Source organism: Labeo rohita, chromosome 12 (assembly GCF_022985175.1).
Source record: "Labeo rohita strain BAU-BD-2019 chromosome 12, IGBB_LRoh.1.0, whole genome shotgun sequence".
NCBI classification, from domain to species: Eukaryota; Metazoa; Chordata; class Actinopteri; order Cypriniformes; family Cyprinidae; genus Labeo; species Labeo rohita.
In genome coordinates, this window is record NC_066880.1 from 14,387,755 (window position 1) to 14,401,156 (window position 13,402).

Sequence of the window (13,402 nt, forward strand, 5' to 3'; positions counted from 1 at the left end):
AAATCTAAATATTGAGAAAATTACCTTTACAGTGGCCAAATGAAGTTCTTAGCAATGCATATTATTAATCAATAATTAAGCTTTGATATATTTATGGTAGGAAATTAACAAAATATCTTAATGGAACATGATCTTTACTTAATATCCTAATGATTTTTGGCATAAAAGAAAAATTGCTCATTTTGACCCATACAATATATTGCTGTACAGCTCTTGCTACAAATATACCAGTGCTACTGAAGTATATTTAAAGGGTATATTTAAACTAAAGTTAAAAGATGGTAAAGATATGTACAAGCAATTAACTATTAGCCTAATACTTCACCTACCTGACTGGAAATGATAAGAATGAACACTAATGTTGTCAAGATTCTTGCTCTGGAAATCGTGGTTCAGTTTGGCCAACCACCAACGCCTTTTGTTCCTCAGTTTTTTGCACTCTTCTTCTTGATTTGTTATAACATTTGTCAGTCTATAGTACTCCAAATGTTTGTCCCTGTCTGATTGATTAGAACAACCCAAAACATGACAATAACTGACTATTTTCAACAGCAAAAATCAGCAAAATATTTGAGTTTCCTTTGGTTCAGCAGCACTGTTTACGTTCAGTGCTGCCAATATGGCTGATTGATGAGGCATCTTGAAAACAGTCTATTAAACAAGGATTTGATTGAGCTGTGAAGTGTAAAAACAATCGTCGTCCGTTTGGCGCCCTCTGCAGTCATTTATTATAATGCTATTGTTCATAAGCAGATTTGTTCAATATGCTTACTTGATTTCGATACTTTATTTGAACTAATTAGTATTACCTCATTGCTATTATATATGTATTTTAAGTTGTTTCAAAGGCTATTGTTTGCTTAGGTATAGTTTTGTTACCCCACACACAGACACAAAAAAATTATTAATCGTCAGGATAATAGACAGATTACTCAATTACCAAAATAATAGTTAGTGACAACCTCTAACCCTGTTATAACTTAAGAAACCATGTAGTTGATGGAAAACTGCAATTATGTCTGTCCTTATCAGAAAAAGCAAGGTTGTGAGAAGTGTGCATGTGCACACATCAAACATTTCCATTTAGGCTTTTTCTCTGAATGACTATTAAAGTACAGCTTACATCAAGCTCAACGGCAATGCATACACATGAATGTTGGTTTCGCAATGTTGCTGACCCCACGCCCTCAGAGAAACATGTTGGTATCAGCAGATTTAAGGCAATAGATGATTTGTGAGATGTTGAAATAATAAAAAAAAACACTTCAAATGTCCTATCAACTCAGTTTTTTATGTTCCACTGTATTGTAGTCACATATTTTACTTTTGCAATCTGATGTTCTGTTTCCTCAGTATGGGTGTGTGTGTGCACATAATACTCTTGCAACATATTACCAAAACACATCATATTTCATACATCTTGGGGTTTAATAGGTTAAACAAAACATTCACATCCTTTAGATGACAGTACATTTGGCACATAGTAAAATGCTTACGAGATAACGCTAGTGTATCCAGAAAAGAAATACCTCTGTGCACATGAAGCTTCACCATACAGAAACTAAAGTCCAATACCAGATGTAAATAATACAGCACTATCATACATATGAAACATTTATGTATTTTAATACTGTATGCGCAAATATTCAATATTCAGCCAGAGAAATCTTTGCACTTAATTTAAGAGGTAATTCTTAGTTTATTTACTTTGTTTTGACTTTAAAGGATGCGTCCTATATATCAAGTCCATTCCTTTACAATTAAAAAGGAAACAACGGGTGGAAATAAAGCTGAACGAGACATTTGGCATGATACAGTGAGGGTGACAGACAGGAAAGTGCCTGTGAGAGAAAAGGCTTTAAAGACAATCAGCAACACTGACCTAGCTCAACCCACAGACCCTGATCAACCCACAGACACGTTTTAAAAAAAAGAGCAACGAAATGAAAAGAAACTTCAGACAGAAAGAAATGTTGAAAGTCAGCAACCACTTTTAAAAAGAACAACAAAACACTTATTCAAATCGCCATTCAATTGCTAAAACAAAAGTCATCACATTCCAGAAGGTTTTAATTAGTACGCCTGAAATGTACCCTTTTCGTTTACTTCACCTCTCCTTTAGAGTCTTTCACATTGCACAAGTAAATGATTCAACTACAGGGGGTTCACAAACTTTTAAAACAAGACTGAATAGTTTGAAAGATCTACGCAGGTTAACTGTCTGAAATAAAGCAACATAAAAAGACACGAAGGAAACGACTGACTTACTGACACAAAAAGGGAAGCGAGCTACATGTATATTGAATAAATTAAGAGCTCACACATTTTTCCACTACATTCCACAGCTTATGTACTTCAGCAAACTATGTACATGAGAATGGCAGAGAGAAGCACGAGAGAGAGAGCGAGAAAGCCTTTGGTGAAGCTCTAACCTATGCAACACGAGAAAATCAGCACACGGAGAGAAACCGAAAGAGAAAAATGTAAAAATAAAGAAAAGAACTAGGGGAAATGTGTTCAGGGTATTGCACATAGATATCAAAACATGTTTTTCTGTCCATAAACTGATGCTACTCAATAACGACACGATTTGCAAGACCATGCAAACAATTGCCTACTCTAAGAAGCTTTCACAGGCTTTTGGAGCGAATACTATGTACACGTTACGTTCTGTACAAAACGACCGGACAGCTACGGGTACTGGTCAGTCTGCCCACGACTATACCTTCTTATGCATAGCGGCGGGACGCGGCACGCACACACACGCACGCACACTGTAGTCTTTACACAGTCGAGCGCAAATTAAAAGCCATTGCAAAACAACATGAAAACAACCGTAGAGCTTCAGGAGGGCAAGGGCCTCTCGCTCTCATTCATGCAAACACATGCACACGGACACATACATGTCATGCACACACCTACTCAGGCCGACACTTCGTAACACAACCCATATACAGCAGGTTATCATTCCAAATGGACCTTCATAACACTGACGGAATATATATTTATATATACTACAAATGTCTTTGTATATTTTATAAAATTGCTCCCAAAATGTCACCTGAATACACAAAAAGGCATTTGACTGCACAGCACAACATTGTCACGTATGCAGGGTAAATTCCTCCTCAAGGGCAAGACCTTTCCATCAAGGGATTACGAAGACCAACTTGAAGTCCGAAATTGTAGTACAATCATTGGTATCGTCAATTTTGGTTTAAGGTAGTGCGTTCCGACCCTTCCTTCTTGGGCTCTGGAGAACATTCGTTTTCTGATTGGTTGTCAAACTTGTTGAGGCCTGTGATGAGATCCATATGCAGTAGTTTTTTTTCTTTTTGAAGATTTGGAGAGAAATAAAAGAACAAAAACAGCAGTAAAGGGGAACTGAACCACAGGGACTGGCCGTTTTGCTCTGGTCCGGTTTGAGCCCCGTCTTCAGAACATCTGTGGAGTGTGTGTTCGTGTATTGCGATGCGATGGGATTTTGAGTGTTTGTGGGTGTGTTAACATATATTTGAGCTGACAGACACCAAGTTAGGCTTTAAGACAAAGCCTCCTCTCCGAAGTAGGAGAAGCCCTTGAATTCATCCTGGTTGATTTGCTTGATGATGGCCTCGTCTACCGGCGTCAGCACGGGGTCCTCGCGAGTGAAGTCCTGGTCGAAGTTATTCACATCGCGCTTGGTTTTCTATAGCAAAAGACAGACAGAGATACATGGGTTTATGAAGGTTTTCTGAGGTTCACCTTTAAAGGGATAGTTCCGTTAAAAAATTACAATTCTGTCATCATGTTGTACTTGAAACCTGAGAGATTTCTGCTCCTCCTTTGAAAGTCCATTGAAGTATTAGTTCACTTCCAGAATAAAAAATATCTGATAATTCACTCACCCCCCATATCATCCAAGATGTTCATGTCTTTCTTTCTTCGGGTGAAAAGAAATTAAGTGGATTATAGTGGACTTCAATGGGGATCAGCGGGTTGAAGGTCTAAATTGCAGTTTCAGTGCAGCTTCAAAGTAGTGCTGTCACAGTACCAAAATTTTGACTTTTTGATCAATTTTGATACCTGACTAAACTATCACAATACTACTACTGAACCGATACTATGACAAAAACATAGAATAACAGGAAAAGTAACTGAATAAAAGACAAACCAAACGGAGATCATAGTTATTTTATCTATTGAAACAAAGCATTTCATCCCCCCTAAAAAAAAATAAAAATAATAATAATCACATGCCAGTGCCACTACACAGGAAAAGGTGAGCAACTACCAAGCCCACGGGTATGTAGAGAGCTATATTGATAAGTTAGCTAAATGGATAAAGCCAAATCTTATTTCATGATATAGTAATTTTATTTCACAATAACAATTTATATCATGATATAGTCATTTTTTGTTATTTTAATCGTTATTAATAATAAGAACCTAGATGCAAGTAACAATCTGAAGGAGGTTTTATTTTTTTTGAAATTCCATTTTAGTTTTTCTAGACTGGTTACATTAAAAATATTAATCAAAAAGCATGTCTAATTAATTGAAATCATGAAACTTGCACAACTGAACAGCAATTTATTAATGTTTTTACATGTTTTTAAGGCCCTATGAAATACATTTTTCTCAAATACAGTTTTGTTTTTGTGAATTTGTGTTTTCCATTTTATTTCATTACATTTTAATCTAACTACTTTTAAACCGGCTACTTTTAATCTGTTCATCCCAGTGTTTTACTCAAGAAATATGGCTCTTATTAAAATGCATTCTTAAAGTATCAGTACTAGTAAAATGCATAATCATACTGTTTTTAAAAGCAGGGTATTGCAATATTTTTTTAGTACCGGTATATCGTGCAACACTACTTTAAAGGGCTCTACACAATCGCTGCCGGGGAATAAGGGTCTTATCTAGCAAAACGATTGGTCATTTTCTAAAAAAAATTTAAATTGATATACTTTTTAACCACAAATGCCCGTCTTACACTAGTTCTGCAATGCGAGTCTACGACTTCACACATACATAATCACGCTGGAAAGGTCACATGTGGTTAGTTCTTCATTATAAAAGGTAGGGTAGAAAAACTCTCTGACATCATTGTTTTATCTTTTTTTGAAAATGCCATTTGACTTTCTTTGCCTGTTTGTTTTGTAAACACTGGGTTGGTACTTCTAAGTCAAGCAAGTGCAAGAGAAGCATTTGTGGTTAAAAAAGTATATAAATTTGTATTTTTTTTTTTGAAAATGACTGATTGTTTCGCTAGATAAGATTCCTCGGCTGGGAACGTGTTGAGCCTTTTGAAGCTGCATTGAAACTGCAGTTTGGACCATCAAACCACTGATCCCCATTGAACTCTACTATATGGAGAAAAATTCTAAAATGTTTTCATCAAAAACGTTAATTTCTTTTCAACTGAAGAAAGAAAGACATCAACATCTTGGATTACATGCGGGTGAGTAAATTATCAGGAAATTTTAACTCTGGAAATGAACTCATTCTTTAAATCAAAATATTTAACACTTCAAAAATCTCGTAAAGAGATCAAACAACCCGCATTGGTTCTTGAGGAAGCTCAATTGTATTAGCTTGACACGGAAAACAGACCTCACCGGTTCTTGCAGAAGCTCAATCGTACTTGTTAGACGCATGAGAAAAAAACCTAACTGGTTCATGGAGAAGCTCAACCGCAAATGGTTGACACGTGAGAAAAACCTCTTGCAGAAGCATGTTTGAGCTTCTGTTTACCATATTAGATGTGAATAAAAGCCTACATTAAAATTGTTTATCATATAATCAATCACGTTCCTTCAGAATTTCTTGGATTCGACTGCTTGATTCATATGGATTGTGCTTTATGAACTTTTGAAGCATGTTTTGGTGTAATAAACTTCCAATGGAAGGAAAAAAATATCTTAATTTGTTAAAATTAAGTACCAAAATGACATGAGCATGAGTATATGATGACAAAATTGTCATTTATTTTCATCAAAACTAACCCTTTAAAAAAGATGTGACCCTGGACCACAAAACCAGTCTTAAGTAGCACAGATAAATTTTGTAGCAATAGCCAAAAAAACATTGTATGGGTCAAAATTATCAATTTTTTTTATGCCAAAAATCATTAGGATATTAAGTAAAGATCATGTCCCATGAAGATATTTTGCAAATTTCCTACCATAAATATATCAAAACTTAAATTTTGATTAATAATTTGCATTGCTAAGAAGTTCGTTTAGACAACTTTAAAAGCAATTTTCTATATATTTATATTTTTTTGCACCCTCAAAATTCAGATTTTCAAATTGTTGTATCTCGGCCAAATATTGTCCTATAACAAACCATACATCAACGGAAAGCTTATTTATTTAGCTTTCAGATGATGTAAAAATTAAAATTTCACAAATTTGACCCCTATGACTGGTTTTTGTGGTACATGGTCACATATGATAATTAAGACAATAATACACACAAATGTCTGTATTTCTTAAGATTTCGTCCCCAACGCTGTTCTAAGAAGCAGTGTAGACTTTCAGTTAAAAGCCACAGGTGCGTATGTAAATGTGTTGATTGCACAGAGTGTGGTGACGGAACACCAGCTCAAAGTTACTCAGAGGGCAAGAGAGCAAGTGGCGGTCGCGTTTTCTCTGAACCTTTCTGTGACCTTTCCATCTAGAGCACCCACTTGTGTACATATACACACGCGCACATACACACAACACTTGCAGCCCTCCCCCCCCCCCATGGGAAAGCAGAAGTTGAGAAGTGCCGTTGTGGCATCCGACTTTCAGTCTAGACCACAGACGCTAAAGACAGAGGAACACAAGAGATAAAGTCAATGTGTGCGTGCTGTGTCGGAATATTTTGCGGAAAAAAAAACATCTATGAATTATGACGTGTCAAAATGAGCATTTAATGTTTTACATTTATGCAGGTGGTGGATGCTTTTACCCAAAGCGACTTTCATTGCATTGCATTTTATATACAGTACATTTTGTGTTTTTCTTGGGAATCGAGACAAAAACCTTTGAGCAACAGAAATGGGTTAATTCAATTTGTGAGAATCATGTATGCTTACAATGCGAGGTTTAAAGGGAGGTTTGATCTTCCTCTGCTCCAGCAAGACCCAGTCGATCTCTCTGAAGAAGGGGTGGATTTTGATGGCTTCCTCTAGTCCCTGGGTCACCACACAGCCTAGACGCTTACTGGGGCTCTTTGTCATGAACTAAGGAAAGGGAATAGATTTTACATTACTTAAATCATAAAGGAAGTGTAAATAGGAAGTGTTTAAAGAGATAGTTCACCCAAAAATTAAAGTTCAGTCATTAATGAATCAGACCTTTGTTCATCTTCTGAACACAAATTAAGATATTTTTGTTTTCTATGCACACAGAAAGTATTTTTGTATTTTCAGAAAATTACGGTTGAACCACTGATGTCACATGGACTATTTTAACAATATCCTTACTACTTTTCTAGGCCTTGAATGCGGCAGTTGCATTGCTGTCTATGCAGGGTCAGAAAGCACTCGGATTTCATCAGAATTATCTTAAATTGTGTTCTGAAGATAAACAAAAGTCTTACAGGTTTGAAAAGACAAGAGGGTGAGTAATTAATGACAGAATTTTAATTTTTAGGTGAACTATCCCTTTAAGAAGCTGTAGGCATTTTTTGTGCAATACAATCCCTAAAAACAAGGAAAATATCATTAAAAAGATGTCCAAAGAAATCAAACTTGTCCACACCTCTTTTAAGCCAATCAAAAAATGGTAATGCTTTTAAAAAAGGATCATTAATTAATAACTTCAGTCAGGTATCATATTTGACCAAATAAGAATACATTTACAGCATTTATTAAAGAAGGTTATTGCTAATTTCTATATACATTATCACATTTTAACATTTAAAAAATGTATTTACATTTTTATGTCTACAAATAAATGTAGAAATTATTAAACTTAGGGCTGTCAAACCATTAATCACATACAAAATAAAAGTTTGAGTTTGCACTTGTGTGTGCTGTGTATAATTATTATGTATATATAAATACAAATACATTTATATATTTAAGAAATATTTACATGTACACTGTAAAATAACTTGTTGAGTCAACTTAAAATAATTTGTAACCTGGCTGCCTTAAAATTTTAAGTTCAGTCAACTCAAAAAAAGTTGATTCAACTTGAAATGTTAAATTATACTAAGTGACAACTTAGATATTTGAGTTGATTCAACTTAAAATTTTGAGGCAGCTGGGTTACTTACACATCTGTTAAGTTTAGCAAACACAAATATCTAAGTTGTTACTTAGTACAACTTAACATTTCAAGTTGAATAAACCTATTTTAGTTGACTGAACTTAAAATTTTAAGGCAGCAGGGTAACTAATTATTTTAAGCTGATTCAACAAATTGTTTTTTATTTTTTACAGTGTATATGTATTTATTATCATTTTTATATAATTTATATTATATACAAATAAAAATATTTTGTACATACATATTTCTCTTAAATATATACATTCATTTGTGTGTATTTATGTATACATACATATATGAAGCAAACTCAAACTTTTATTTTGTATGCGATTAATCACAATTAATCATTTGACAGCCCTAAAAAAAATATTAAAATAATATATAATTTATAATTATATAAATTAGAAATAAAATAAAATTAATTTTTTGTGTATAATGTACAAACATCAATGTTTTTTCCAACAATTAAAAAAAAAAAAAAAAAAAAAAAAAAAAAAAAAAAGATTAGGAAGGAAATTAGGAGGAAATATTCTTATAAAGCATTACTCAAAAAAACAAGCCAATCACAAACACTCTTTGCCTGTCAATCATTATGCATGTTCAGAGTAGCTGACATCGGATTGGATGATATATCTTTGGAGGGCGGGGTTTCAGAGAAAGGGTATGTGGTTTGAAGCAATGGACGTTTTAATTAAGTCCGTAGAAAATTTGTAAAACTGATTCAAACGCTTACAACACATTTCAGCTAAATTCATGAATTTTTAGTGCACAAATATCAGAAACATGGAAATAAATCACATCATATACTCTCAAAGTGTATGAAGCATGCCACAAAATTAGCGTATTTGTAAGTCGGAGGTAAATGTACCAGAACAGAGGGATGAATGAGGAACAAAAGGGAAGAAAATGAACAGGGGAAGGTTGGAGAGGTCAGAGGGAAAGTGCAGCCAGGTGTATGACCATACAGTGGAGCTCAATATATCACTGCAGAGAGAGAAAAGATTCTGAACAGAAGTGGAAAAAGAAATGATAAATGGGCCAACCACAAACCACATACACAAATAAAAAAATTTCAAGAAATGGGCCGCTTACAGCTTTCAGAATGCTGACGGCTTCTTTACTGAGCCACACGGGATAAAGCACGTCATCGTGGAGGATGGACTCGAAAAGGTCGTCCTCATTGTCAGCTTCAAACGGAGGTTGACCGGCCATCATTTCATACATGAGAACGCCCAGAGCCCACCAATCCACCGAAGGGCCGTACTCCAACTCCTGCAGGATCTGAATGACAGAGATGCAAGAATAAGGTTTTCAAACATCTCAGCTATTAGTTCTGTCCAAAGATGATTTACTAGACGTACCTCAGGTGCAATATAGTCAGGGGTCCCGCAGAAGGTGGTGGTCGTGACCCCGTTCAGAATGCCCTCTTTGCACATGCCAAAGTCAGCCAGTTTACAGTGGCCTTCAGCGTCCAACAGAATATTATCCAGCTTCAGATCTCTAGAGTGATGAGAAAAAAATAAACAATTAGACCATATTTAACATTTTTTGCTTGCTTAAACTCTTCTAATAAATTATCCAGGCTGTTTAAAACGGTTGGTGCGAAGGGCTCGGCATGCCTGTTCGACAGTAAGCTGACAACTGATCTACAGGACCTTGAGGGCCTGACCATTCTGCAGACCTCTACAACAATAACACATGGCACTCTGCCTCATTTATAACTCAAGCTGCTCTCTGTTCCATTCCTGAGATGGCTGCATGTAAGTCGAGGTGTTTGAAGTGCTCAGGGCTGAACATTTGTGTAGGTAAACGACAGCAGCCTCAGGTAAGCCGTTAAAACCCTTCACTTCACAACATGCACGTCAACATTCGGAGCACTCATGAAGCCGTCAGTCATGTACCGGACTAAATAATCAAATAATTAAATCATTAAATACACAGATTTGAATCGTTGATAAAATATACACATAGATAATAGATAGATAGACAGACATTCACAAACTACAGTGACATTTTCTACCAGCATTTAAAACACATGTGACATTGTGGTCACTTTCTGTGACATTTTTGCCCTGAGCCCTTGTTTAATTTTGACCGTGACCACATGCTTCTTTCAAAGGTATGAAAAAAATTTCCAGGAGCATGATTGCAGAGTTTAGGGTGACTTAATGACAGTACTGTGTTAAGATGATGGATTCATACGTATAGTGGAGGGTAAACAACTGCAATGAGGGGTTGAATGATGGATGTGTCTTTTGCTGTGCAAATACAGAGTAATTTAACTCCCATTAGGACTCCTCTCTCCAGCAGTGTTATTTTAGCATCACTAAAATACTATTATAGTTTCTATTCTATTATTTTGATTTAGTTTTTATTTTTATACTATATAAATATGTTACAGTTTTAGTAATTTTGTTGTGCTTGTGTTATTTTTGTTAGACGATGTTAGACGACCAGTCAAAAGTTTTTGAACAGTAAGATTTTGAATGTTTTTTACAGAAGTCTCTTCTGCTCACCAAGCCTGCATTTATTTGATCCAAAATACAGCAAAAGCAGTAATATTGTGAAACATTTTTACTATTTAAAAATGTATTTTAAAATGTAATCTATACCTGTGATCAAAGCTAAATTAATTAATATTTTTATTTAGCAAGAATGCTTTAATTTGATCAAAAGTAATGATAAAGATAGTTATAATGTTACAAAGGTTTCCTTTTCAGATAAATGCTGTTCTTCTAAAATTTCTATTCGTCAAAGAAATCTGAAAAAATTCTACTCAGCTGTTGTCAACATAAATGTTTTTTTTTTTTTTTATGCAGCAAATATTCAAATAGAAAACAGTTATTTTAAATAGTACATATATTTCAAAATTTCAAAATCAATACTTTGGATCAAATAAATGCAGGCTTGGTGAGCATAGCAAACTTCTTTAAAAAACATTAAAAATCTTACTAACATTTACACTACCGTTCAAAAGTTTGGGGTCAGTAAGACTTGTAATAGTCTTTAAAGAAGTCTCTTACGCTCATCAAGGCTGCATTTATTTGATTAAAAATATAGAAAAAAAACAGTAATATTGCAAAATGTTTTTACAATATAAAATAATGTTTTTTATTTTAACATACTTTAAAATAGAATTTATTCCTGTGATGAAAAGCTGAATTTTTATCAGCTGTTACTCCAGTCTTAAGTGTCACATGATCCTTCAGAAATCATTCTAATATGCGGATTTATTATTAGAATGATCAGTGTTGGATAATATCAACAGCTGTGCTGCCAAATATTTTTTGGAACCTGTGATTTTTTTTTTTCAGGATTCTTTCATGAATAACAAGTTTAAAAAGTACAGTGTTTATTCAAAATATAAATATTTTATAACAATGTAAATTATTTATTATTAACTTTTAATAAACTTTTAATTATTAACTTAATACATCCTTGGTGAATAAAAGTATTAATTTCTTAAAAAAAAAAAAAAAAAAAAGAAACAATAAAAATGTACTGACCCCAAACTTTTGAACGGTAGTGTATGTCAGTTTTAGTTACTTACATGAAGTTAAACTAAATTAGAATGAGAAATGTTTCCTTGTCAACTAGCTAAAATATATATTCTTTAATATATATATATATATATATATATATTTTTTTATTTCAGTTAACATTTATTACCTGTAAATAAAGAAAATGAAACTTTAAGTAACGTTTTATGCTCTCCAGCTCAAAACTGTCAAAAACTTTACCATAAAATAATAGCAAAAAAAGAAAAGAAATTATATTATGTTATATTACATATATAACATTCATATGTGACCCTGGACCACAAAACCAGTCTTAAATCCCTGGGGTATATTTGTAGCAATAGCCAAAAATACATTGTATGGGTCAAAATTATTGATTTTTGTTCAAAAATCATTAGGATATTAAGTAAAAATCATGTTCCATGAAAATATTTTGTAAAATTCCTACTGTAAATATATGAAAACTTAATGTTTGATTAGTAATATACATTAAGAACTTTATTTGGACAACTTTAAAGGCAATTTTCTCAATATTTTGACTTTTTTGCACCCTCAGATTCCAGATTTTCAAATAGTTTTATCTCGACCAAATATTGTCCTATCCCAACAAACCATATATCAATGGAAAGCTTATATATTCAGCTTTCAGGTGATGTATAAATCTCAATTTTGAAAAATTGACCCTTATTCTAATATGCTGATTTGATTAAAAAAAAAAACAGTAGTGCTGCTTAATATTTTTTCTGTTTTTTTTTTTTTTGTAACATTATAAATATTTTTACTGTCACTTTTAATGCATGTTTGCTGAATAAAAGGAATAAAAAAAAATACTTAGATTGGCTCCAAACTTTTGAACAGTACTGTAAACACACACAACGGCCCCATCAAAGTGCAAAATCTGCACTCAACAAGCCACAGGACATAGAAATGCAGCGATGCATAGAAATGCAAGTTTTACAGCGATGGCCAAAGCCAAACACCTTAGGAGGAGGACATTACGATAATATCTGAATCGCAGCGATTGCAGAGACTTGCCCCAGTGCAGATAGTTTGTTTTCTACAGGGGGATGTTTGTGCTCTGTGCCGCAGAGTGGAAAAAAACAGTACACATACAGAGGGTGGAGATTTTGTAATGCCATTTTAAAGGTTAAAGGATGAGACCCTAGTACGTGTCAGCGAGGACACAGTCAGTGGTATCTGGCCGAGGGCATTCAGCAGCAAAGGATTTTTCAAACATGTAGAAACATTAAATACTTAAGCGAGGGTCACATGACAGTTAGACATGTTCATATGAGGCCTGCCGTCCATGTCAGTCAAGTGATTTAGTGCATACTTTCAGATGGTCAGAGAGTTCATTCCTTAATTACAGATTTGCAGGAACGAACAACAATGATCTAAACATGTGAAGTGATTTGTATATCTCATAACAAACAGGGAGGTGCAGAACACCTGTATATTCCTCTGCAGAATTTGTGTGTGTGTGTGTGGTTGTGTGTTACATGCACCTGGACAAACTGGCTGGAACCTGAATGAAGGCAGGAATGTTCAGAGGAGCTAATCTGATTGTCATGCCTGATAAATCCTGTTTTCTCAATGTGTCAGAGCAAAATAAAGACAAGAACAAAATAGAAAAAG

The 13,402-nt window shown here is 34.2% G+C and overlaps 1 protein-coding gene across 2 annotated transcripts in view; it reads right to left on the reverse strand.

The window, feature by feature from the left end:
• Window positions 1–1,407: 1,407 nt before the first annotated feature.
• The window catches only part of prkcea (protein kinase C, epsilon a), a 72,954-nt gene continuing 60,959 nt past the window's right edge, over window positions 1,408–13,402 (reverse strand). For both annotated transcript variants that reach the window (XM_051124368.1, XM_051124369.1), the window contains exons 12-15: window positions 9,611–9,749; window positions 9,342–9,530; window positions 7,070–7,216; window positions 1,408–3,688 (exon numbers count right to left, since the gene is read on the reverse strand). In XM_051124368.1, coding sequence (XP_050980325.1) covers window positions 3,542–3,688; window positions 7,070–7,216; window positions 9,342–9,530; window positions 9,611–9,749 — 622 coding nt within the window. In that variant the 3' untranslated portion in view covers window positions 1,408–3,541. The remainder of the gene's footprint in view (window positions 3,689–7,069; window positions 7,217–9,341; window positions 9,531–9,610; window positions 9,750–13,402) is intronic.